The 25,375-nt window shown below is 45.0% G+C and overlaps 5 protein-coding genes across 7 annotated transcripts; 1 reads left to right on the forward strand and 4 right to left on the reverse strand.

The window, feature by feature from the left end:
• Window positions 1–41: 41 nt before the first annotated feature.
• On the reverse strand, window positions 42–3,310 carry LOC128726831 (S-phase kinase-associated protein 1-like). 3 transcript variants are annotated; one of them, XM_053820664.1, is made up of 2 exons: window positions 3,288–3,310; window positions 42–706 (listed from the first exon to the last, which is right to left on the reverse strand). In XM_053820664.1, the coding sequence occupies exon 2, from the start codon at window positions 691–693 to the stop codon at window positions 205–207; it is 489 nt and encodes a 162-aa protein (XP_053676639.1). In that variant the 5' UTR covers window positions 694–706; window positions 3,288–3,310; the 3' UTR covers window positions 42–204. The 3 variants fall into 3 exon arrangements, with proteins under 3 accessions (XP_053676639.1, XP_053676637.1, XP_053676638.1); XM_053820662.1 differs by lacking the exon at window positions 3,288–3,310 and adding an exon at window positions 901–957 and having other exon boundaries at window positions 42–741; XM_053820663.1 differs by lacking the exon at window positions 3,288–3,310 and adding an exon at window positions 824–885 and having other exon boundaries at window positions 42–741.
• Window positions 1,484–9,513, reverse strand: LOC128723428 (sodium/hydrogen exchanger 6). Its single transcript, XM_053817168.1, has 14 exons — window positions 8,829–9,513; window positions 8,031–8,347; window positions 7,673–7,959; window positions 7,357–7,604; window positions 7,080–7,282; window positions 6,902–7,013; window positions 6,686–6,839; window positions 6,553–6,604; window positions 6,177–6,206; window positions 5,603–5,662; window positions 5,090–5,193; window positions 4,917–5,025; window positions 4,643–4,756; window positions 1,484–1,600 (listed from the first exon to the last, which is right to left on the reverse strand). Exons 1-14 carry the CDS (start codon window positions 9,106–9,108, stop codon window positions 1,484–1,486), a joined length of 2,187 nt encoding a protein of 728 aa, XP_053673143.1. The 5' UTR covers window positions 9,109–9,513.
• A 351-nt stretch (window positions 9,514–9,864) lies between these two features.
• LOC128727409 (myosin-2 heavy chain) lies at window positions 9,865–20,229 on the reverse strand. The gene is made up of 18 exons (XM_053821320.1): window positions 20,110–20,229; window positions 16,923–17,132; window positions 16,604–16,847; window positions 16,283–16,530; window positions 14,696–16,212; window positions 14,143–14,605; window positions 13,736–14,072; window positions 13,488–13,668; window positions 13,300–13,430; window positions 12,942–13,224; window positions 12,476–12,867; window positions 12,300–12,412; window positions 11,332–12,235; window positions 11,061–11,266; window positions 10,854–10,989; window positions 10,566–10,781; window positions 10,252–10,494; window positions 9,865–10,171 (listed from the first exon to the last, which is right to left on the reverse strand). Exons 2-18 carry the CDS (start codon window positions 17,102–17,104, stop codon window positions 10,076–10,078), a joined length of 5,892 nt encoding a protein of 1,963 aa, XP_053677295.1. The 5' UTR covers window positions 17,105–17,132; window positions 20,110–20,229; the 3' UTR covers window positions 9,865–10,075.
• A 396-nt stretch (window positions 20,230–20,625) lies between these two features.
• LOC128722910 (hydroxymethylglutaryl-CoA lyase, mitochondrial) lies at window positions 20,626–22,014 on the reverse strand. The gene is made up of 4 exons (XM_053816597.1): window positions 21,947–22,014; window positions 21,588–21,860; window positions 21,342–21,510; window positions 20,626–21,279 (listed from the first exon to the last, which is right to left on the reverse strand). Exons 1-4 carry the CDS (start codon window positions 22,001–22,003, stop codon window positions 20,804–20,806), a joined length of 975 nt encoding a protein of 324 aa, XP_053672572.1. The 5' UTR covers window positions 22,004–22,014; the 3' UTR covers window positions 20,626–20,803.
• Window positions 22,015–22,653: 639 nt separating this feature from the next.
• Window positions 22,654–24,836, forward strand: LOC128722909 (uncharacterized). Its single transcript, XM_053816596.1, has 2 exons — window positions 22,654–22,745; window positions 22,826–24,836. The coding sequence occupies exons 1-2, from the start codon at window positions 22,654–22,656 to the stop codon at window positions 24,834–24,836; spliced, it is 2,103 nt and encodes a 700-aa protein (XP_053672571.1).
• Window positions 24,837–25,375: the final 539 nt, after the last annotated feature.

Raw genomic sequence — 25,375 nt, forward strand, 5'->3', positions numbered from 1 at the left:
TCCATTATCGATAAGCCCATTTTACACGTCACTGCATATGATAGATTTTTTGCTATGTTGTTAAAGAAACCTGTTTATTACTCAGAGCAGAAATGTATCGCACTGTATGGGATAACGAGTCCCTTATAAAGTAAATCGATATCGACATATAAGTGTAAGCGGATGTAGGTTCAGCCAGTACTAAAAATAAAAAAATGTAGCCAACTACTTTTCCTCGCACCACTCGTTCTCCTTGCGGACTTGTTCCTCCTCAGCGGGAGTGAAGTCGTTCTTGATGTTGAACGTCTTGCGAATCTCTTCCGGGGTTTTGCCCTTGATCATGTTGGCGACCGTCTTGCAAGTCACATCCAGTAGGCCCTTGATGTCCAAGTAATTAGCCGCCAGGATCAACTCGAAGAGCGTTCCCTGGTCTACTTTCAGGAAATCGGCGTCCCAAGAGCTGATGTCGTCCGTGCGCTTCTCCTTGCTATCGTCGTCCTCCACCGGGATCGGATCGTCTTTGTGGAAGGTCGCCCACTGCAGCACCTTTCGTAAGATGGCCGAGTTAACGTTCGGCAGCGGAACCACTTCTTCGTCTCCTTCGTCCATGCCGAGATCCTCCAGCATCGTCTTGATGGTGCCAGAACATTTTGCGATCTGGACGTCGGTATCAAAAATTTCTCCGTCCGACGACTGCAGTCTGATGGTGGGCATTGTGGTTAGATGTGTGTTGGTAAAGTAAGTCGATATCTAGACAGGGCTCTAAAAATACACAAGAGCGAAAAACAAGGAAACTTTAGCGAACATTTCTAAGCTTAATTCATTACATTTATCCGTAACGCACTGGTTGAGGATGATTTTCACTAAGCAATAACGATGCGGAAACTGAAAGAAGCTATGAAAAACGCAGTAATTGCTTACCAAAACACTTTTTTCGAGAAGTTTTCCTCCGTGTTTTCACGACTGCTACGACGTTTTGAAAGTTTGGTTGCCAAGCCATAGGTTAGTTTTAACCACACGATTCAGTACTGCAAGCGCCATCTATCGTTCGTTTCCCAAGTGATAGTAAAACCATGCATACAACCTGCTGCCGTTGACCAATTTAAATTACACGTTGGTAGCGATGTAACTTATAGGATCTTACAACTTTCATTATATTTCTAAAACTTATAATATCATATCTATTGTATGACACAAATCCGATTAAATATATTAGACACTAAACTGAATGATTGCAGGATGAAATAAAACACCACAGCCTGTGCAGAGCAAATTCAAGCATTCGTCCTTTATTATAATATTTTTTATCATCCATATAACAGTGCTGAATAGCAGAAAAGTAAGAAACGAAAATATGCTAACTTTTATCTCCAACACCAAACACGTGGAACAAAAACTAAGACGAGAAACATTTAGTAAAATATCACAGTCACGAAAAGTAAAAAACGATTGTAGCGTAACGACGATTTTAGACAATTGTTTTCAACATTTTACTGTTGGCTAGTTAAAAGTGGAAAATTTTCCCACTAGCTCTTCTTCCCTGATGCATGATCCGTTGGGCAAAAGTGGCCGTAGATGCAACACGAAATGCGCCCTGCTCGTCGTCATCCATTATTTCTAACTATTGGTCGCATTTTGGTGCGTCAGCCCAGCACCCACACGCCACGTTGTGGGGATATTTCGGATTTGGAACGTAGCGTAAAACCCATGCAGTGCAAGTGGACCGTTCAACGGCATGGCAAGTGAAAAACATCACACGAAAGACCGACAGAAAGACCGAGGAAGAGAGAAAAAGAGAAAGAGAAAGAGAGAATATGAAAACCCGAGGCAAGAAATATAATACAAGCACAATACCATTGGTATAATATCATTGTATTTTACGCACTTTTGCTTTTCGTTTTCATGAAACATAATCAAATAATCTGCTCCAAGTCAAACGGATGACTGACTAATGTACTTATTCATTTTACTAGCACCCTTTATATTTATTCTGTCTTCAGCACCTAAACGGTCCCAAAATTGATGCAATAAATTGTGTCTTACACGCGCGCATGGTGACCGAAATTCTGAAACGGAAAGCTTACGAAACTACATGCTCACGTGCTCCGCCGCTAATCGATCTAACTTATCTACCGGAAGGGTAAGAGCCCTACCAGACTATCGCTCGTTGGCGATGAATTCTGAAGGAACATAATCGAATGAAAACAACGCGTGTTTAATTGTTGTATTGTATATCTACCAAATCCATCGATCTGTACTTTTGCGGACTTATCGTCTTTGCGGAGCGTTTAAAAAGAGGTTTATCCATATTTAGCCATTAGCTTTTTCGTAACACATTAGTATGCAGCTTGTAGAATGCAAACATATAAAACCTGCTCATTTTATTTCACCGTATAAGTACACCGAACATGAATATTCAATCGATGTACCAATCAATCGATACAGACACACTGCGGATGTTCATTTACTGCACCTTCGAATGATGATAAATCACAGGGTTTGGTTTGTATGCTATTTCTTCCTTTCGATACTACCTACTGCCTATATCGCTGTGCAGCTATAAATCGCATGTTTTTTAATGAACATCGACCAAGTCACGTTCATCGAATAAACATATTGTAACAACAAAAGCAATAACAATGAATAAAAGGAAAGTATAAAATATGAAGAATCTGGATACTACATCGCCAGTGGAGTAATCAGAGAGCCATCTAAAATAATTTTTATGTTTGTAAAAATGAACCGTTCAAACAAGAATTATGGATCAATGAGACTTATCCATTCTATAACATGATGCAAAAGAGTTGAATATTTGAAGGTATTAGCTTAAATTTGAAACACGATCACACTCGTCTACAGTCACTATGATCAGTAGCCTTTTCACAAGGTTCCTTCAGCTTGAACGAGAAACCAGATCCTATCTTGACAATGGTTTACGCACAAGATGCGAAGAAAGAACATTTTTGTCCTGTACTTTTTTGTTCATTCTGATGAATCAGTTACTCATATAAAAACAAATTAACTATCAAATAATTGAAACAATTAAATCACCTTTGACGCTGTTAAGCAACGAAAACTTATCCCATCAACCCAACAGCATCAGCTGTACGATAAAAAATAATAGAATACCTAATAACAAAGAATATTATTAACTTAAAATACAAACTAAATAATACCAATATAACATATGGCAAAACGCGTGGTAATGCTGCGAATTTGGTAGGGCACACTTTCCTTTCTTTCTCGTATAATTTGCTTGTACTTCTGTTCCACAAATTTGTAGGAAATCGAGGGACCAATCAACTCATACTGTACGTTTTTGCTGCAATTGATATACGGATCAAAGATAGTAAAAAAATAATAAAAAGGAAAAAAGTAACTAAAACGGGATATACAAAGTTCAGCTCAGCTATTGCAGGAAATGATATTGAAACCAAAATACCAGAACAAAATTGATAACATGCAAAAAGTAACAAGAATCAAACAAAGCACTCCCTTTGTACATGGACGTACCGGACACAAATTTACGATGTTTTACACAACCTGATCATAATCGTTTTTACATAAAATTAGATCCCAAACTGTTCAACGTAACAATTGCATTGTTTGCTTCGTGTGCGGCACAGGAATATGGTTGTTGCTGCAGTATAATGTATAGTATCGTATCGTGTGTGAAACGCCAGACGAGTGGTGGAAGTAGAAGTAGCAGTAGAAGAGATCGGTAGTAGTGTTGTCGGTAGTAGTTTCAGGGGTTTGCAGAAGGAGAAAACAGTGTTTGCAAGTACCAGGGGGCGCAATATACCCGTGCGGCGAACAATGGGCGTCATACGCGAATTGTAGTTCGACAAGATTTGAAGGAGCGAAAACGAAGGAGAGCATGCATGCAAAAAATAGGGATACATATTATAGGATCATCGTCCGAATAACAGTTTTAAATTAGTAGTTTCATCAAACAAACACAATTGTTATCTATCTTTTCACGATAATTATGATGCTAAGTTATGTCTAAATAAATCAACGTTTTCGTCGCAAGACTGTGTTATTATCTACAGGACTACTATACTGGACTGGATAGCAGGAGTAGATAAAAAAATCGATTCTGTTACAAAACAATGCTAAGCCAATCTTGCAATGGCTACTATCATCCATATTTTAAACGTCCAGTCTTTACTTATGGGACACATCAGATTTCGCGCTTCGGAACGGTTCGTTACTGTTATGTTAGTTTTTTTTTTCAAGCCCGAGCACCTAAACCGGTTCATAACATTCGCTTGGTCTAGAAACTACCGTTGACTAGATTGAAGATAAACACCACCGTTTAATAAATTTCTTATTTCCACTAACAAATCCATATACACACGCTTACGGCAACGAAAAGCGAGGCACGCAACAATTCAATACACTTATCCTTTCCCTTAGATCTTATGCTATGAATGCATATACGAGTTAGTAGAGTAGTATTCTCATGCATACCCTTTCACATGCAACCAAGAGATCACCTTATATCGAACACCATGTATACAATTGTTCATTGTTCCCTACGAGTGTCCATTTTTTGGCAAGCTCAGTTATCGCCATATTATACATTCCGTTGGCATTAGTCGCGATTTTTATAGCTTGCAAATATCGTGCTGCGATCATCCGAAACAAGGCGGATACTTACACGGTTGATAGAATTCCTGCGAACGCTGCCATCACCGGGACCGCCACGTGACGCTCGGTCGTCGTCATCAATGCACAGATCGGAATCGGAGTCCGCTCGACGTGTCGGACCATCCTACGATAATAAACAAATGTCAAGTAGATATGAATATGAAACATTATTAAACTATAAAATAATACATAAACAAGAAGATTTGCCTTATAAAACTTCGACAAGAATAAAATCAAGTTGAATATGCTAGAGTGCAATTAAAAAGTTAATGTAAGATACTCACCCGTGTTAGTTGCTCGGTCGTAGTTAGTAAACGGGCCAAAGGACTCAAACAAACTGGTAGAGTTTCCAGTAATGTCGGCCGCGAATGTGTCAACAAAGGTTTCATATATCTAAGAAAACAAGAGAAGAATTCAAATTTGATCTGTTTTAAAAACACGTTTCAATAATACTAACCTTGAATCGAAATTGCCCCACAATCTTGCTAGAACAGCCTTCTCGTGACCCCTTCGAGTTCCACCAGGGGTGGTGGCTCCTTCACTGTCCGGATTTTCCAGATCCTTTGAGCATAGTACGAAAAAAACCATCACATTAATTTGCGTATAATTTTCGTAAATGTTTGAAACAGTAACTAATGAATGCATATCGAAAGCAAAAAACGTACATAGTTGCAGGGTTAGGAATTTTTGTTGGTGAACGGAAGCAACTTATGAAAATGCCATAATATTGTTTAACCGAAAGGAAACGAGAGGTAGTGCATATGGAACATGACTTTTAAGTCCTGCAACATCCTATTTTTACTATATAATTTTGAGAAAAAAAAAACAATAAACATGAAACTAAAATGCCAATATCTATCATATTCACCGGCTAAAACATAAGACCAATTAACATAAAACACATCACCGCACTAGATACAACCTTAGTTAATTATCTTAAAGCTAAACTGTAATTATCATTGCCTCTTACCAGAGAGCTTGCTCGTCTATTCACTTGTAGTTGACTGAGATTTAAACCAACGTCGATCGACTTTAAAAATTAAAGCAATCAATTGATTTTGTGGCGAATTCGAGATAAGCAATAATAAAAATGTTGTCGTAAGTTAGGTTGCGAAATGACACATTTGTTCGATTTCAAATGCATTATGATGCATGAAAAAAGTAAACTACTTTTCTGCTACGATGTTGGTATAACTGTTATTACGGTAACGTGAGTGATAGCATGCCACTAGCTAAGGAATCATACGTCTGGCTAGGTAATGCGTAATCGATAAGCGCCCAATGGCAACCAGAAGAAAAATATGAAACCATGGAAACTAGACACGGCTCTGTCTATCCACCACGAAATTGATGTCATGTTTCTAAAACGATTAGCTAACGAATGGATGGAATTGATCGAACGATAATGAAGCATACACATACATGGAATCAACACACTGACGGAAGGAAATGCATGCATTCAGACACCACGCAAATTTCACTAAAATGGTCTAACACAATACAACCAACATGCCACATGGTTACATTTCCCTCACTCAACGTACCCCGGTGGTATTCTCCATTGAATTGTACACCTTTGAGCCGTAGGTAGAAAACGACGGGTTTATCGATTGTCGCAAGTACAGTTTGGTAGACGAACGGTTTTGTAACGAAATGGATCAATTTAGAAATAGTTAAAACAATTACATCCTATGAAACACCATTTCCTGAGTTGCCGAGAGCGATAGTGATGCATTTGATTAGTATATTTTTGGTAAGGATTGCAAAACATGTACGAACGCAAGTAAGGACAAAGTAGAAATTAGGAGTAAAACACATCCCATTGTTGGAATGTTTAATGACTTCCGTTACCTAAGTGCAACGCTAACGTGCATCAAAAATCCAACAAAGAGATCAAACGAATAAAGCAGAAAAACTTACACTCCGCACTCCTTGGTAGGGCAGAACTTCTGTTTCATCATCCACTCCGACACTAAAATGTAAACGAAAAAGTAAAGTTATTAATAATTAACACCAATATTATCAAATTTTTCACTCAAAAATAAACGCTTACGGGATATTTAGCCAGTTGAGCAAAAAATTAGCCGCACCACCCTGGATGATGACTGTAGTGATGACTATCAAAGAAGTAGTCGTCAACATTGCCTGTCGAGCGTCAGAGACTGTATTCCGAATCGCTAGGGCAAACGACATGGCACCTCGCAAACCTATGGTGAAGTTAGCGTGTTACTAATTGGTTACCACAACTATTTTTGAAGTGCAAACTTACCAGCAAAGAACAGCATATGCTGAAAGTTCCACGAAATTTTTGGTTTTCTAGCGATGTTTAGTAGAGCTGACAAGGGATAAATATTTACAGCTCGTCCGATAGCCGCGCACATCTAGAAAGCAAGATCAATATTATTATTATAAAATAATATAAATTATGTAATTTTTTTCCAACTTACGAAACCCGTAAAAATGAACAATGGGTCGAAATGATGCTTTGGGAAAGTGAACATAGATACACCGATGTACGAGAAGATGAAATTCTCAGCAAGGAAATTTAGCAGCTCAAAAATCTGTTTCGTTCGTGTCCGCGAATCATCAGATAGATTGTTGTATGTGTAATGAGCCTGACATATGCCACAAAAAAGCACCGCCACAACGCCTGAAAGCATTTCATAGAAAAAGAGAGTAGTTACGGCCTTCTTCTACGACGAAAACTCTTGACGAGGTACGTACCTGTTAACTCGGCCGCTTCAGCAATTAAAAACGTGCTGTAGGACATCAGCACAAACAGTGCTGATTCTAGCAGCGGAAAGTCCCGTATCCGTGTGAACTTTGTCATCATGGCTGTGACACAGCCCATAGAGGCACCGATCAGGAGTGAGAACGCAAATACGCTGAAGAAATCTCCCAGCGATCGAAGAAATGCGTGACCTTCAAATTCTCCATTGCTCGAATAATGTTCACCATAGTTTTGAATTGCCCTGAAAATCCATAAAAAAATGAAAATGGAAATTAATGCTTATTTATTAGAGAAAATTCCTTTACATACCCGCTAAGAACGATGGCAACGGCATCATTTAGTACACTTTCGCCAAAAACAAGAGCATACAGATTGACGTCCACGTGCATGTCGCTGAAGATCGCCAATATCGTTAACGGATCCGTGGGTGAAATGAGCGCTCCAAAGTATAGCGTGTCCAGGAAAGTGAAGCTCGATTTCAACTTTGGCATTAGCTGAACGAATCCATACATCAGTGCGCCAATTAAAAACGCAGACAGCGTCGTACCGATGATGGCAAACATCAAAATAGCTCCAAGGTTGCGGAAAAAATATTTCTAAAATGAAGACGTGTATGCATTATTTGCGAACTTGCTCAACCGAATATGTGACAACAGAAAACACTTACCCGTTTTAGGCTGTAGCCAGCATGGAATATAATTGGCGGTAGAATTATGTTGAAAAACACCTCCGGATCGAAGGTCGCCTTTAGATCAATCTCATTTTCTTCCACATTTCCCAGCTCTCCGCGAAAGCTGTACGTGTATGTTTTGTTTGCCTTCACCGGCTGGTCAGAACCATGCGGAAGGTTTCCCGGAAACTTAAGCCATAACGTATCCGGCGGGAGACTCTGGTTAAACTTTGCATCTGGTTCTGCTTCCACGGAAACGTGTATGATAGGCGTTGTGGTGCCCGCATAGCGAATGATGGCTCCTACGATGAGTCCTATGGTGGGAGAGACAGAATGCGGACCGGGCTACTTTGTTATCAAACAAATTAATGCATTTCCTTCTACATATACAGTTCTGAATCGACGAGAGTGTTGCAGCGTTTGAATGTGTTAAAGTTTCTAGGCCGTATTTTTATGCAGCTGGTTTTGCACCACTTCATGCGAAGGGAAAAAGTAAATATAGATAGTACATAGGGTACACGATGTGAAACCGTCAAATCACACGTTCATACGAACTGGCATTGCGCAAAACACATTAGTCATGCGAGCAACGAGCTCTCCACGCCGTCCTATCAATGTAAATTGATCCGTATGACCGTACCATATGGGAACGGTTGCACCGAACTCGTACAATAGATTACAAACTACGTAAAAATGTCCGAAAAATCCGGTCATCGTGGGACGGAGTCCGAATGCCGTGCATGTAGCTTAAGTAATTCAAATCACTTTGAGGAATGTACATAATTTTCTACTTACCATATATAACGGCTAGCCCGGTTTCGTGCAGCCAGGAAACTCGTCGATGCTTGAATAACCATATCGTTAGCACGGTGAGCGTTAACAGGAAGGTGTAAAGCAACAGATTGAGCGAATCGATCTGGTGGATTTTGTTCGCCTTGGCATCGAGCTCGATATCGGTCGATTCGGCTGTAACGGCTGCATCTAGTAGGCACCATTGGGCTAAGACTATCAGTACAACGACCGGAAGAAACCGATATCGGGACCGATACTGTGTTTTCACCCGTTGCTTATTCATTTTCCTCGTTTGCACCGTGCAGTCTTAGATTGCTGTCCCGAGGGCACCGCCGCTTTGTTCCGCGAGGAAGCACCTGCTGCCTGCAATCACCAGTGAGTGAATAGTAGAAACGTCGCACTACTCTCACGCAACTACGATGGGGAAAATCCCCGATTCGGGGGTGGTCCTGGCCTTCCCCCTCTTTGCTTCTTTTTTTATTTCCTTGGGCCTTGAGGAAAATCGTATGGTTAGCGAATCCTGTTTCCCAAGCGGCTCCCTCGTTGATCACACTTGCAGTCGAAAAACTTCACCGTTTACCTATGTTTTCACTGATGGCCTTAAGCCATATGTCCTTTTTGCTTTGTTCTTGCAAGCTGCTTTTCGTGCTGTTATGTACACTCTAGTCTACGTATTTACACAGGATCTATTTTTTTAATTTTCTGTGCGCTTTAAGCTGCCTTATTTTGACAGTCATATGATAAACAGTGGTGTTTTGATGGGTTTCCTTTTCACTATCTCTCTCTTTTCTTTCAACGCGTTTATAATGTGCAAATAAATGCTCCACTTCTACACGGATCAATAAACTACTGTCTGTTCTCTGCTCTTGCAGAACGGAAAACCCTGTTAATGCTAACTGATAATAATTTGTAGTAAAAAGGCTGTAAAATTATTAAAATACGATGAATATAATATCCCCTATTCCACAACATGTACCATATTCAAACAAAACAATTTAAACAATGAATGGAACATATTTATTTAACAAATGATCTCGATTGTTTCATTCACTATCAACATTATCACGATGAACAATTAAAAAAAAGTGCACTTTACTTCCCTCTAAACATATACGATTCTGGTTGTGGTTGACTGTGGAGAGCATGAGAGATCGACTTCGCTGCCTTTAAAACAATCGAAGTCATAGAAGTATTGCATTTCCACCTTTCCACGGTGGATTGGTCCTTGCTCCGACAACAGCTACACGTTTCTAGCCCCCACCCGACGACTGTCCCGTAGGTGGCAGGTTAGCACTGAGCCGTTTCCGTTGCGTCGACACCATCGATGGTGTAGGTGGTTTTCCAGCCTGCAAACAAAGCGATGTACATTAAAAAAAAAATACAATATTCAAAAGTTCGCAACGCGTTAACGAACCACTAAACATACTCTAGCTAAATGCGGTGTGCTTGCAGAAACGGGCCTCTGTGGCACAGCGGCTGAGGTCGTGGGCCCATTGCCAAGCGTCTGGATCGCAACTGGGCGTTGAATTTCCCGGTCTATAGCCTCGGCGCTGTTCGTACGTGAAGACGAACCGGCACGCCGGAACATACCTGACAGCTTTCCTTTCAGATTAGTTTTGCTGGAACGAATGTCTCCCGCCAGGCTGAGGTCAGAGTCCGATCCTTGGTGCTGCCGGGAAAAACAAATGCGTAGCTCAAAATGGATCATCAGCATCGTGCGATGAGCCAATCCATACTCACCGAATAATCGCTCTCAGTTCCCTTGCTGCGGGTTAGGCTCAAGCTACGCAGTTTACCCATAATGCCACGTTTCTTCTTCCTCATACGCGGCATGTCACTCTGCGTTGAACCGGTTGATAGGCGCGAATCCAGGCTAGAATCGCGACGCATCATGCCATAATCGGAGTCGATCGATTGCAACGACGACATGCTATCGTCACCTTCCTTCCAGATGAGCTACAACAGAACAAAAAAAAGCATACGTTTAAAAAAAACCGCGGAAAACTGTAGCTCAAGCGGCCATTTTACCCCCTGCTGTTCAGCTTGCATCGATTGATCCAACGAAAGGCTCTTCCGGTACAGACTTCCACCGTTGCGGTTCAGCCTCGCCACCGGTCGTCCCGGTGAGTTCTCGTGTACCGCATCGTTCTCCTGCGATGCAGCTCTGAGAAGGAGTACAAGGATCCGGCCGTTAGAAGCGTCTCGATGGGGGTTCTCGCATGTTCTAATACTTACCGGCGCATTCCTCCGCGACGTGCACGCTCTCTGTCTTTTTCCTCATCGCACATGCGCTGGTAGCGTCTCAGATCCTCGGAAGCTTCGGCCAGCCTAGCTAATACTGTAGAAATCGACTGCTGTGGCTGCGATGTGCCTGCGGGTCCTGGTGACGGGCTCTTGTGGCGCATTGGCGGCGTTGGAATGGGTGCATTAGCTGTGATGGTCTGTGAAGCACCGAAGAGAGATCCTTGACGTTTGCGAGATCATGGAGGATCATCCGGGAACTTACCTTTCCAGTGCTTGTCGTGTGAGTATCCTTCGGTGCAGTTCGCTGCAGTTCCGGTGCAAGTTTCACCAGCTCATCCACCGTTTGCAGCAGCATACCTATCCGTCGGTCACCCTCAGCCTCAAGCCGCTTCCGGGTTGCATCGAGCCGTTCTCGCTCGTATCGATCGCGATCTCGACGCAGCTTCTCGTTGGCCGTACGCAACTTCGCATGAGCATCCCGCAACTCCAGCAGGTCACTCTGCAATTCCGTCACTTTCCGGCGGCCTTCTTCGATCTCCTCCTCGGTTGTCTTTTTGATTTGATCCACTTTGCGCTTCGATTCGAGCTTGTCCTTGTCACGCTCGCGTTCCACCTCGAACAACGTCTGGCGCAGATCCCTCGCCAAGGTGGACGTTTCCTGCACCAACCGCTGAAGTTCCTCACGCTCCTTCTGCCAGGACAACTCGAGCCGGGTCTTGGTACCGGGCACCTTCGACTTCCCGCTGCCCATGATCTTCTCCTCCTCCAGCTCGTTGATCTTCGACTGCATCTCCGAGATCTTGATGTCGGAAGCGCTGCGTTCCGACACCAGTTCCGTGCGGACTTTGCTCACCTCTAGACGCGCCTCACTCAGCTCATCCTCGAGGCAACCGATCTGCTGCTCTAGACCCACGATCTTCGTCTTATCATCGTCGTCTCCACTGCTGCTAGTGACGGAGGCGAGACTACGTCGGTTAGCCTTCATGTCACCGATCTGCTTCTGAGCCGCCTCGACCAACTGCTTGAAAGTGTCGCGATCACGCTTGAACCGTTCGCACTGCCTCTGCATCGCCGTCAGCTCGTTGTGCAGGTTTGTCACCTGCTGTTCGTACCTCAATCGAGTGGCTGCGACCTCAGACTTTACGTTCATCTCCGCCGCTTCCAGTCTGCGAAAGTGCGTGAACGTGTGAATACCCTTGTCAAAGGACGTACCAACCTAATCGCACTTACTTCATGAACATGTTCTTCAGCTCTTGCTCCAGGTGGGCGTTATGTTCACTGAGCGTACGCTGGGCTTTATTGATCCGCTCGTAGTCGTCCAGTTTTCCTCGCAAGTCCTCATTCTGAAACGCAAGAACGCAAGTTAACATCGCAGCTCAGCCGTTCAGTCGATCATTCGCACGTACGTCTTTTTTCAGCTGGTTCACTTGATACACATTCATGTCCTTCTCCTTCGTCAGCTTCTCGTAGTCCTGCTGCTTGTCCTCGAGGGCCGTTTTCAAACGATTCCGCTCCAACTCAATACCTGCGTACCGGTTGTCGTTGTTCGTCTCGGCTGTCGTCAACTTTTTCTGCGCTTCTACCAACCGGCGGCTCAGATTGGTGTTTTCCTTCACCAGCCGTGACTCGATCGCTTCCGCTTGGATTAGTTTGTTCCGCAAACCATCCGTTTCCTGTGTCTTTTCACGCTCCGACGCCAGCTGAGCCTGCAGCACTAGCTGCTCTTCCTCCATGGTTTCGTGCTTCTGCAGCAGTTCCTCGAACTTGCGGCTTTGCAGGTGAATCTCGGACGTAAGATCTGCGATAAAGCGAGAACGAAAATTCATAGTGTAAAGAGGTAATTTGGCAAATTTGCTTTTCAGGACTACATACCTTCGTTTTGTTTCTTAACATCTTGCAAGATCTTCGACGATTCGCTTTCATCCGCACCGGACTTACTCTTCAACGCCGACATCTCCCGCTCCAGACTTTCCTTTATGAGCTCCGCGTTTTTCTTCGACAACTGCAGCTCTTTCTCTAGATCACCGATTCGGTTGTCGAGTTTGGTTTTCTCCTTGCGCAGCTTTTCCAGATCCCGCTCGGCGGTGGTGAGCTTCTCTTTCTCGCTTTTCAGCTGAATCTCAAGGAAGTTTTTGCTCGATTCGGTAGACTTCATCTGAGCCGTTCAATGAGAAGGTGTGTATTAGAATTGCCGTTTTTTTTATCCCAAATTCATTTCGCCTGCACTTACGGTGGTATTGATCCTGCTGATTTTATCTTCTAGTGTTTTAATCTTTTCATTCTGCTTCTTGTTTTCATCTTCCAGCTTTTCCACGGTTCGCTGCGCCTCGCTCAACTTTGACGATTGCTGCTCTAATGTTTCTTTTTTCAGTGTGCCTAAAGGATACATTGAATTAAAACTCGCTGACTTTTGAGAACCAGAAGTAGCCGGATAGTTACTCAGTTCCGTCGAAAGCTTATCGCGCTGTTGTCTCGCTTCGCTCAGCTCCGATTCCAGCTGTTTCTTGTCCTTTTCCAAGGCAGTGAGGTTCATGGCTCCCGATTTGCCAACCAGCGCTCTCAAATCACCGATTTCGGCTTCACATTCTTCGATCATTTTCTGCAAAGTCAAACCCCAAACGAGTGGTCAGTTTTATCCAAACATCACCTCGCTGAAAACTTCTTACTTTCAACTGCAGCTTCGTGTGCATATCGGTAGGGTTCTTTGCGGTTCGCACCGGCAACTGACCCGTCGATTCCTGCACAATACGTCGCAACCGTGCCTCAAGGTCCTTCTTTTCCTTCTCCAACTGATCGACCGTGTCCGTGAGCTTCTTCGTGTCCGCTGCAGACGTTGCCGATGGTTTGGGACCAGCCTGAAGCTTCTTGATCTCCGCCAGACACTTTTCATTCTCCTGCTCAAGGCTTTGAGTTTTCGCTCGCAGCACTGTCGCTTCCTGTTCGACCACCTGCAACTGTCGCTTCAGGTTGAGCGCTTGCTGTTCGGTGAGGGTATCAAAAGATCTATCGAAGAAGAAAAAAATAGCGTTAGTACGCCATTCATACGTCGAAACCAGTGTCTGCGATGGTGTACTTTGACTTAGCCAGCGATTTTCCACCCTTCAGCTTTGTAAGTGACGTCTCCGCCTGGAGCCGTTCGCATTCGCGATCCTTTTCGATCAACTTCTTGCGCAGCTCGCTGATCTCGTCCTCCATTACGGTGATCTTCTTCTCCTCCAGCGGATCCTTCACGCCCGGTTTGCCGTCCTGTGCCGCCGTGGGCACTCTCCGGCCAAGCTCCTTCGTTTTGGTCGCCAAATTGTCCTGCAGGGCCTTGATCTGATCGCGGCTCTGTTTGTTCTCCTGCTCCAGATGCTCCATCTTGTTTTGTAGCACGGCCATTTCCTGTTCATTCAACTCAAGCTGCAACCGAAGGTAGGCTGGATCTTCCTCGTCCGAGACGCCTTCCTCCTTTTCTACCGGTCCGGAATCTGAACCACCTCGTGACGTAGGCGCGGGACTCGGTTTTCGTGCTCTGGTAAAGATGCTCTTCGACGCTGCCAATTTTGGGAGAGAAAAGATACATTGGATTTAAAAAAAAAAGTCACACAAAATAAAATGTCTAACCGAACACTTTGAGCGCTTACTTTTCGCCTTCGACGCCATTTTCTTGAGCTGCATCGCCAACGAGTCGTTCTCATCTTCCACGCGTGACAACTTACGGTGCGAGTTTTCTGCTTCCTCCTGCGCGAAACGCAACTGTTCCCGCAGATCCGCTTCCCGTTCCAGCGAATCCTGCAGATCACGCTGCAGCTGCACCGGATCCTCCTGAGAGCCACCACGTGTTAGTGAGGCTCGCGAGATTTTGCTATCCGCCGACGTCGACTTGCCGATATTGCCCAAGGATGGCGTTTTCTTGACCGTCGTTGAACCCGCACTCTCCAGTTCCGTCTGCAGTCGACGTGCCACCTCGTTCGCAACCTTCAGTTCGTCCTCAAGCTGCTTGACCTTCGTCGCAAGGTCACCACCCGCACCCAGGAGCGCTTTGTCTGATTCGAGCTCCTCGATGCGCCGGTCGGACTTTTTCAGCTTAAACGACAGTATGCGGCAGTTCTTGGTGGTCTGATCAAGCTCCTTCTTCAGCGACGCGTACTCATCCGCCTGATCCTCGCGGAAGTTGTCATGCATCTCCTCGATCTCCCGCTTCATGTCCTCGTTCTCGTCCATCAGCTCCTCGCACAGCGATTCCGCCTGTTCGGCACGCAGCCGCAGTTCCTCCTCTCCACTACGGCTGCCACGTGCGTTCATATCCGCCGATATCTCGCGCAACTTCGTCGCGAGGAACTTTTTCTCGTCCTGCAGATCGTCGATCAGTTGCTTCTGCTCGTTCACCTTCTGCTGGAGCTTGAGCGCCTCCGAAGCGGCCGTTTTATTCGAAACGGTATCGATCGAAGCAAGTCGCCGCAACAGGATATCGCTCTTGTCCCGTTCAGCCCGCTCAGCACGTGCCTTTACCGTGTCCAGTTCACGTTTGAGGCTCTCGATCTCCTCCTGCAGCTCGCGGTTGTCGATGTGGTCCGTAATGGTTGCCTCCGTCGTTTCGGTCGTTTCGGTCGTGGTCGAGTGTAGATCGTCATCTCGTTTCGTCTTCTTGTCTTTGATCGATATGAGGAACTTGACATCGTCGCTACTGGAGCTCGGTACCTGCGGTTCGACACCTGGACGACCTCCCTTGGGTTGGAAAAACGCTATCGAAGGACCCGACTGGGTTAGTGTGGGTTTCGGTGCTGGAGTAGCGGATGTTGTGGGAGCACTGGAAGCTGGCGTTTCTTCGGTGCGACGTCGACGTACGACGGTTTTCGTGGTACCACCTGCCGATTCACTAACCGGAGCTAGAGTGGGTTCTTTTGATAGCTTGTGGGAGCTCACGGCACCGGTTGCTGTGGAACTAGGTTGTGGTGGAGTGACGAATGACACCGCTGGCTTGGCGGTGGTTGAGGGTACCTTCGAGGTAATGGTTGCAGTTGAGGAGGAACTGGTGACACTGGAATCGGGTGTGTCTGGAATGGGCCTACGTCTTCGTCGTTCGATTTTCTCCACCGTCTCCGCTTCCGGTTTGGAAGGTTTCAGGACCACCTTCGCCGTCACGACAGGAGATTCATCTCTGAAAATATACGAAAAACACGCGGTGAGACAGTCAGTTGACTCCACACGGGTCGCTTCCTCGGACTTACTTCTCCTGCTTTGGCGGAACGGTTCGTTCTTTGCTCGTTTCTCTTTCGGTGCTTCCTTGGCGCTTCATCAGGTTCAGCTTGCGCACACGCTCGGCCAACGAGTCGCTCTTCTCAATCACAATGTCCCCGACACTGTCCTCGCGCTTCAGCAGATCCACCTTTTCGTCCTTCTTGATGCTGTCCACCTTCAGGATCGGTGGCAGTGGAGGCCTTTTGATGGTTACCGTCGTCGAGTCGGGTTCGTCCAACTGAAAGCGGTTGTGAAGAATAAGACGAGAGTCAAGTAGAGTTTTCTCTGACGTAAGATGATCGAGAACTCACATTGTCGAATGTTGTCGTATGTCGTCGTCGAGGAAGTGGCAGATTGACGGTGAAATCCGCCTTAACCGTCTGCAGAATGTTATCCAGATCCGGCGTCGAGGCCCACGAAGCCGGACGCTGCTGGAAGTTCTGGATACTGCCGCCATTGCTGCTATTGTTGCTACTGGGACTGAGCAGGTTTTGTGTTGATGTCCAGCTTCGCACAGGTCTGTCTAGGGTGCTGCTGCTGCCACTATCACGGTTGCTGTTTTTCACGAGTAGATCACATGATTATTTCCTTCCTAAAGACGATTCCTTGGCCGCTCGCGAGATAACTTACCGTGACTGGGTTGAGCCCGGTAGAACCGGTGTCGAAGCGGCTATATCGTCGCCATTGCGTTTGTTTCCGTGCTCTTTGTAGTCTCGAAAGCAGCGTTTACAGCGCGTGGGCCAGCGCACTTGCGGATGGAAGCCGAGTGGACATAGCTGATCGCCTTTGGCACTTGGGAATAGGTGCGACATGGCGCTTCATTCAACGTAACGCGCTGGACTGTGGACAAACAAAGACGATAGAATGGGAAAACGCTGTAATTTGGCAACGCTCAGCGTGCATTCGACATATGTTGCACGGTCGAAGCCACAACGTGGCGTACGTTTGATTACAAACATATCGTTAGCGGGGGTTATAAATAGGCATCGACGCCACACCCACGTGTTTGGCGGGACCTTGTGCACTAAATTCTACACTATTTATATCATCTATGCTACGAATGCCGCTCAAGCTATGACCTGCCATCGGGAGTCATTCGTGCTGCTTGATCATATGGTGGGGTGGGAAATGTTTTACTGTCTCGCATAGATGCCTAACATAGACGAGACAGTCACAAAAATGTAAGTGTCTGTTTCTGTGTCTCACATTAAATGATCTGAATGCTTGATCATAATGAACATTTCAGTTTTTCTCTACTTTTCTCTGATTATTTTAAAAGTTTAAAACATTTCTCTGTAGAAAAAACGTGTACATTGATAACTCTCAATTGTTTTCATTGATTGTAAAAAATAGCTACCATGCGCCTCCATCGATGTTCTTAATAGGCAACCAGGCGCCTCCATCGATATTTCCAGCGGATTGTCACACTTCAGCGCTCTATCGATGTTCCTAATGAAAGTCCATACGTATTCCTCCTTCCAAGATCGTAACATGTTGCTAAAGAGGGTACCATGCGCCTCCATCGATGTTTGTAACGAACTACCATGCGCCTCCATCGAAGTTTCTAAAGAGCGACCATGCGCCTCCATCGATGTCTTAAACTAGCTAACATGCGCCACTATCAACTTTTTCACGCATTCTTCCATCTTGTACGTCATGATCCTGTCAGCAAGGTTCACCGAGAGTGAAGATCGTTTCTTTCATCCCGCACGTGACGATGATGCTGTCAACGCAACGTTTTTTTTTACCCATAAACGTCAACTGACAAAAAGGTAAAAATAGAAAAAAAGGCTTACCATTTCGGTAGCGGTTCCCCAACCGCTCGATTGTACGTGCTATGGCAAAAACAATCGGTGGCAAAAAATTTCCTCATCTCACGTTTGCCGGCTTTGTGTCGGCTTGGCAAATGGCCATTGCATTTTATCGTGACGTACATTTAAAGAGGTACCATGCCGTAAATTTGATACCATTCTCCTTTTCGCACGCCATTGAGTGCATGTTCGAGTGAGGTTGATCAGTTTTCAATTATTGTAAATGAGATATTATAACATTTGTTAGTTTTTAATTTTTTTTTCAAATCAATATAATTCAGGAAAAACAAATTTCATAAAAATCAATAATGTATCAGATGTGCAAAAGGAAAGTATGGGTCTTATGACTTATTATTATAAACAATTTGATTTCCCCATTAAAAGATGCGTAGTTATTTATTGTTAGCCAATAAAAAAAAAGATAACCGCATCAAGTAATTTATTCGGGTAAACAAACGATCTGGTGAGTGCTTGGGGTAATTAAATAGCAAAAAATAACATCCTCAATCGATACGACCAAGCAATGTGTGTGCAATCACAATGTGCGATCGAATGTTAACAAAGGGTTTTCAATTATTTCCCTTGGAGGTCAAACGAGTGACTAATGCAGATATGAGTGGTAAAATGAAAACCACGCCATATGTTCGTGCAGGAATGGTACTGCAGGGATGGTACTGCAGAAATGGTTGTCATAAAAAAGTCCACGTGCCAAGAGATCGCAAGCAATAAATTTTGAGGCTTGTGCAGCTGACATTGACCACAAACCGCAGATGTTGAGTATCTGTTGCTTCCTTTCCAGCACGCACACACTGCGCCTGGGAAACTATAACTGGTACACGAACAGGTTTCAGTTCACGCTCGCCGACAGCTGGCAAACGGAGTGGAGCCCTCGTCTTCATTATGGACGATCTTCCCCTTCCCAGCTGAAGCACTCGGAGGGGTTTGCGATCTGGCAGTTTTTCGCCGAATCAGGCGAAATGCGCCCTCAGCTAATGCGAAGTGGCAGGCGCAGTGTCCGCTTTCCGCGACACAGGATCCCGCACGATTGTTTTATGAAGAAGCACCACCCCGGTGTGAGTTCACTCGGCGAGGCCACGACGCTCCTCTGGCGGATTGCGTAACGCTTTAATACTAGAGCAGGCAAACGATGCTGCTGTCTCGGCGACGTTTCTGCTCCTTTTGCATGGATGATGGTATGCTATGATTTAAAAATAACTTCCGCTGACGTTCTCTCTTTCTCGCTCCTGGGTACGCTCGATCATCCCTGCCCGTTTCATCCATTCACATAATTTACTTCACCCGATTATCTTCGCCAAGCGACCATCGTACCGAACTGCGCTCATACGCGTGTCGACGAGCCAGCACGCATGCTGGTGTTGGTACGAAACGGCGCACACACGGCGGAAAAACTTGCGCATGAAAACTTCATCCTGCCGCACCACTCGAGTTTTCGAACGGAAAAATGCTCACTTTGCACGATCTTTGGGAAAACCCTACGCCACGGTTCAGGCGCTCGATCATGCAGCCTCGCTAATCGGATATGATTAATTTTTGGAACGTTTTTTTATCACCTCTATAAATATAGCTCCAGCTTTTCTCTCACTCTCACTAGTCGTCACACGACGCAGCTCAATATTAATGAAACAATAGTGTGACGGGTCGCAGAATCACGGACACGCATTGCAACCCTCCAGGCCGGGATCGGGCCTAGGAAAAACGTATCTCTTGCACTTGAATTTTCCAAACTTTCAACACGCTTTTCACGCGCTTACGTCGACTCGCACAATCGCACCGCGAGATTTTTCTTCACGGCAAACGAACCAGTCATAACGGGGGCAAAAATAAACTAAGCTCCCGTCGCACTGGGCTGCACGGTTACACGAGATGGCGATCCACTTGCAGCAACATGATCTATGAACTTTTCACTGCGCCTGGCGAACGTTTTGGGGCATGGTTGAAATGGGATAATAAATATCCTTTAGCGTTGCAGGCGCTGGGACATTTACCACTAATTGCTATTTCCTTTTCCTCTGCAGATGATCGATATCCGAACGGTTTGCTCTCCGGCTCGCGATGGGGTCCTATTTCTCTCTTCGCATGATGGCGTTAATTGCACGCCGTTAACTATAGTCGTAGGGATAAAACGAGTGGCTGTATGCGTGTGTGAGAGAGAAAGTGAACCAGAAGAATAGCTGCGGGGAATAGGCGGAAACCGCGGGCTCGTTTCGATCGAACGGCGTCGCGTGGCGCAGCTTGAAGCGGTACCGATACTCAACTAAATTTAAGTACGACGGACACCAACAGCGAACCTCGGCTCAGGTGGCATATCCCATGAACGGTGATCCTGCGCAAACTCCGATCACCTACCGTTTAGACTGCATGGTGTACGTTCGATTTCTCAACCGCACGGTGCCTTGTTTCGAGCGATTCGTGTTTTAAATATGAATATTTGCAATATTGAATGATTTGCATCTTGCTAGCGTTTATTTTTCAACCTCGTGTTTGTAAATTTACACATACATTAAAAAACCTGGCTTTACTGCGAATAATAAAAGAAAATGCAACATTGTCTGAAATACATGATTTAAACACATATGAGTAGTGCTCCATTCGATGGATATGGCTTTGCCTCAAATTTTAACAATAATAAATGCACTGTTTCTCCAGACCAACCTTCGAGGTGATCGCCGCTGTACGACGCTAACAAACATTAGGGTTAGTTTTCCTCATCGCGCGGTTTACTTTAGATTCGGACTGGCGCTCCAGCTTATTGCAAATGAATTTCCCTACGCTCACAAGTCGCGGCAAATCGATACCCGTTTCTATCCCCAGACCATGCAGCATGTACACCACATCCTCCGTTGCCGCATTTCCAGAGGCACCTCGGGCGTACGGACAACCGCCAAGCCCAGAAACGGACGCATCGACGACACTGATTCCGAAATCGAGCGACGTTAGAATGTTGGGAAGTGCCTGCCCGTAGGTGTCGTGACAATGCACAGCCAGCATGTTGGTTGGTGCGATCTTCGTAACCTCGCGCAACATTTGCGAGAATGTTCCCGGCGTGCCAACGCCGATGGTATCACCAAGCGAAATTTCGTAGCATCCCATTTCAAGCAATTTATCAACGACACGCACCACGGCTGATGGTTTGATTTTACCCTCATATGGACATCCTAAACAAGAATTAAGGTGATTAGTTCGCAAAATTCCGTTACCACATCTGTAATGATCCTACCGACTACCGTTGAAACATAGCCGCGAACTTTTACGTTTGCTTTTTTAGCCGCATCCATCACATCCTGGAATCGAGCTATACTTTCGTCTACCGAACAGTTTACATTTTTACGGGAGAAACTTTCCGAAGCCGCTCCAAACACCGCCACTTCCTCGGCGCCTGCTTTTATCTATGGATATGGAGTAAAGAGCACGCATTGATTAAACCGTTTAACGGTCAAAGCATTCGTCTCGTTTTCATCCTTACCGCCGCTTCGAATCCTTTCAAATTCGGTGTTAGCACCGGATATGAAATACCAGGCAGTTTGTTAATGCCTTTCAGAACCTCCGCATTGTCACCCATCTGGGGAACCCATTTTGCGCTAACAAAGCTGGTCGCTTCGATGGTGCGCAGTCCGGTTTCGGACAGTTGATTTATCAGGTCGATCTTAACCTCAGCTGGCAGAATCATGGGTTCGTTTTGAAGTCCATCCCTAGGGCCCACTTCTACGATTCGCACTGCAACTGGCTGGGAGATACTCTGAGGAATGATGTAAGCGCCACCATGAGATAAGAATTTTGATGAACTGGGAAGTGGCCTTTTAGCGTCGATATCGTTGCACTTACTGTTGTATATTGACGGTGGCGGGCTAGTGTAGGCAGAAACCGGGCGTATCGCATCATTTTTTGGTTTACGAAAGTATATTTTCACCGGGAAAATTGCAATGTTTTGAAACGCAACTAAAAGGATCGTCAGCGATCGTAGTTGTCAATTGACGACGACGGTAAATAAAAACAAATGAACTTGGTATATTGTGTGAGGGTGGAAGGAATGGGGTGTGAACATAAACCCTTCCAAGAAAAAGAAAATAATTACCATGAAAAATGTTTTTTGTTGCAATTTCGAATGATTTTTAAATAAGGTTATATATGGTTATATCTCAAATCCTCTTTAATAATAGCTACTTGTTTGATTATATCATTTATCTATCTTTTTTTGTGATTTTTTCTAGAGACTTTGATCTTTACAGATTCATTCGCCTCTCCGAGTGAAAATATACATATTTTACAGTTAAAACTGATTAATTTAACAACAATTGGCAATATATCGGAGTAATTAATATTATTACAAAATCAATTGCCCACTGTGCGTATTGCATTGACGTCACATGTGACAATTCGAGCAGAATGTTTTTCGAGCAATGCCTCCTACGTTGATTCGAGCAAGGCAACGCGTAGTTTCAAATGCAACCGTCAACAACGGCAAGTGTACCTGTGAGATAGCATTTGAGAATTATCGCTAAAGCATTGAAAGAGTACAGGATATAGTCAAAATGTCCAATAAAAATAACTCACAAAGCGATCCTGCAGTGACTTACGGCACACCTACGCTAGCCGATTGGAAGATTTTTCTGCTAAAGGAAAAGTAAGTATCAAAACAAGTCCGGTGTATGAAGAAACGCACAATCCGGAACCAGTGCCTAATTCAAGTGGCTTGTCTTGTAGCCAAAATCCTACCCGTCCAAGACTGGCTTCGGACGAATCATCATCCGAGTCGTCGTTTGAATTAGAGGAAAGTTTTAAAGCGCTACTGGAGCGGAAACGTCGTGAAATGGAAGCAACGGCACGGGAGGCTCATTTGCCAGAGGAAGAATTGGATGTTCCCTGCCGAGCTGCAACTGAAGGGGACGTGAGGTTATCCGGAAACGACTCAACATACATTGAGCAGGATTCGATCAGTAAGCTTTCCGACACAAGCTTCGAGGAAATGGAACGAATATGCGCCGTGTTGGACAAGGTACATGGAATCGGGGAGAGCGCTAAAACCGTCACAATCGAAAAAGAAGCAGATGAGACAACAGAAAAACAACCACTGGAATCAGTGACGCTCGGTGATATAACACAGCTCGAAGACATCGACGAACCGACAGGACTTTGGGAGAACACGATGCATGCGGGTGGTGATGCCGGCATCTTATCGCCAGTGAAGCGAATGCACCTGCTCAGACCATCTACAATATTGGAGGAATCGTCGGTCGTAGAGCCGGGTGTCTCGAAGGATTCGTCTCTCGAAACATTTGTTTCAGCGAAGCAATCCGCTGGACAGGAAACAACAAATTCACTGATAAGCAACAGCGGGGTGTATCGTACGGCAGAGGAAACATTCGCTACGGATTCTTACGCCCGAAGCAGCATTTTGGACATGGATTCGGGACTAACGAGTGATCTTACTGCTGTCGACAATCAAACATGTGTTGATCAGGATGAGGATTCCACTTACAGCAAGAATTCTACCAGGGAAGCAATGCCGGCGAACGTTGATGAGAATGTTATAATATTGGAAAGCAGCGAAAGCGAAGGCGAAGATGAGAACGAGAACGCCTCCGAGACCAACAGAGAACAAATGAAGAACGATATCCAATATCGCTTAGATTCCATGTTGGATGAGCAGCAAGATGAGAGTCTACTAGACCATGAGGACGACGAACACGAGGAGATGGTGAGCAACTACAACTACACCACCGATATGTCCATTTTGGATGAAATGCCGGATCGTTTCAATGATACAATGGAAGAGACGGACTTCATGCTGAAGCAAGGCATGAGACTAATGGCACTGAAAAAGCAACAAGAAGAGGAACAGAAACGGAACCAGGACAAGGAGCAGTTCTCGTTGGAGCGACGTGACCATCATGACATGTCGACGACTGCGAAATCTCGTACAAATTCCGACTCCGAAGACCCCTCCCGTTTGATAATGCACACCGGTTCGGATAAAGGAAGCAAAAATGCGACTCCAGTACGCGCACAGTTCTCGTATCTCACGCCAACGAACGCCATGCGGTCCAAGCTGAACGTTCAGCACGAGACGCATAGCGGTGGCCACAGACAAGCACTGTTTTCCAGCGCCGGAAAGAATAGTGCAACGAAGGCCATTGCCAATGGTGGCGGTGCTGCTTCGGCAGGATCTTTTAAAAAGCCGATAAGTCGTCTGCCACATCTAAAGGTGCCGGCACGCAAGTTCGATCATATCGTTTCGCCTATCGGTGCGTACATCAAGAAAACGCCCCAGAACGTACTGCAGACGAAAATAAGCTGCAACAATAAAAATCTCATCGATTTGCTGCATAGCGAGGGCCGGGACAGTGGAAGCTTACTTGGCGGAGGCAACAGCAAGGAAAACTACGCGAAGGTTGGTGGTGCGGTGAATCTCAAAGGGTACACTTCGTCCTTGCCAAGAAAGGGTGTTATCAGTTCCAACAGCGCCCACGTGTTGGATGAGCGAAACGTTGTACGGATTCCGGGTGGTGAGAAAATGCAAAAGCTTATCAACAACTCTCCCACATTGGTCATTCGTCATGAGGGGCGAATTAAATACGCTACTAAGGAATCAACCGAAAATATGCGGCAACTAATGGGCAGAGGCACATTAACTGACGATAGTTTGGCTGATTTATCCGTCCTCTCCAACGACGTGTCCGTGCGCGTACTGAAAGATGCCAAACAATTTCATTAGCTCTAAGAAATGAAATCTTGTATATCTTATCTTATTAAGAGTACCACGTTTATCTTTTTTTACATCCATCACTCGAACAAAGATTGTTTTGATGTTTTGAATTTTCACTCAATAAAACGTCCATAATTAATCCTAATAATTTCATTCATTTGAATTTTTTGGTTCTAGTGCGTATTACCAAATTGGGATTTAAGGTACTGTTTGACTTTGGATTGCACGTGGTTATACTTTTGTTTTTTCGCCGGAGGAAATCTTCGGTTCCTGTTATGGAAATCACCTGCAACGAGTATGGTGTCATCATTTTCGAAGCATGTATAAGATTCCAAACCGCTCAATGTTGCATCGCTATCACTGCTATCTGTTTCTTCCGAATCTGAACCGCTGGAAAATGAGAGAAGTGATTCGGAAGTAGCTTTTACGGCATCAGGCACATTCACTTGGGCTGCGATTTTCGGCAAAACAGTGGGGTTCTCTTTTGCATACTGCATATCGGCATCTGGTAGCAAGTTCATTTCAGAATTTTTGATGGTCGCAAGGAC

Source organism: Anopheles nili, chromosome 3, assembly GCF_943737925.1.
Source record: "Anopheles nili chromosome 3, idAnoNiliSN_F5_01, whole genome shotgun sequence".
Lineage (NCBI taxonomy): Eukaryota > Metazoa > Arthropoda > Insecta > Diptera > Culicidae > Anopheles > Anopheles nili.

What these genes read in the sequence shown, in the direction of transcription:
- LOC128726831 (XM_053820664.1), bottom strand. Translation starts at nt 693, where the DNA reads ATGCCCACCATCAGACTGCAGTCGTCGGACGGAGAAATTTTTGATACC.
- LOC128723428 (XM_053817168.1), bottom strand. Translation starts at nt 9,108, where the DNA reads ATGAATAAGCAACGGGTGAAAACACAGTATCGGTCCCGATATCGGTTT. An exon ending in CTCAACTGGCTAAATATCCC is followed by an intron (nt 6,605 to 6,685) that starts GTAAGCGTTTAT and finishes TTTACATTTTAG; the next exon opens with TGTCGGAGTGGATGATGAAA. An exon ending in GCAGGAATTCTATCAACCGT is followed by an intron (nt 1,601 to 4,642) that starts GTAAGTATCCGC and finishes TGCGACCAATAG; the next exon opens with TTAGAAATAATGGATGACGA.
- LOC128727409 (XM_053821320.1), bottom strand. Translation starts at nt 17,104, where the DNA reads ATGTCGCACCTATTCCCAAGTGCCAAAGGCGATCAGCTATGTCCACTC. An exon ending in GAACTGAGAGCGATTATTCG is followed by an intron (nt 10,495 to 10,565) that starts GTGAGTATGGAT and finishes TTTTCCCGGCAG; the next exon opens with CACCAAGGATCGGACTCTGA. An exon ending in GCACACCGCATTTAGCTAGA is followed by an intron (nt 10,172 to 10,251) that starts GTATGTTTAGTG and finishes CTTTGTTTGCAG; the next exon opens with GCTGGAAAACCACCTACACC.
- LOC128722910 (XM_053816597.1), bottom strand. Translation starts at nt 22,003, where the DNA reads ATGATGCGATACGCCCGGTTTCTGCCTACACTAGCCCGCCACCGTCAA. An exon ending in GCCACCGTCAATATACAACA is followed by an intron (nt 21,861 to 21,946) that starts GTAAGTGCAACG and finishes ATCATTCCTCAG; the next exon opens with AGTATCTCCCAGCCAGTTGC. An exon ending in CTATGTTTCAACGGTAGTCG is followed by an intron (nt 21,280 to 21,341) that starts GTAGGATCATTA and finishes ATTCTTGTTTAG; the next exon opens with GATGTCCATATGAGGGTAAA.
- LOC128722909 (XM_053816596.1), top strand. Translation starts at nt 22,654, where the DNA reads ATGTCCAATAAAAATAACTCACAAAGCGATCCTGCAGTGACTTACGGC. An exon ending in ATTTTTCTGCTAAAGGAAAA is followed by an intron (nt 22,746 to 22,825) that starts GTAAGTATCAAA and finishes CTTGTCTTGTAG; the next exon opens with CCAAAATCCTACCCGTCCAA.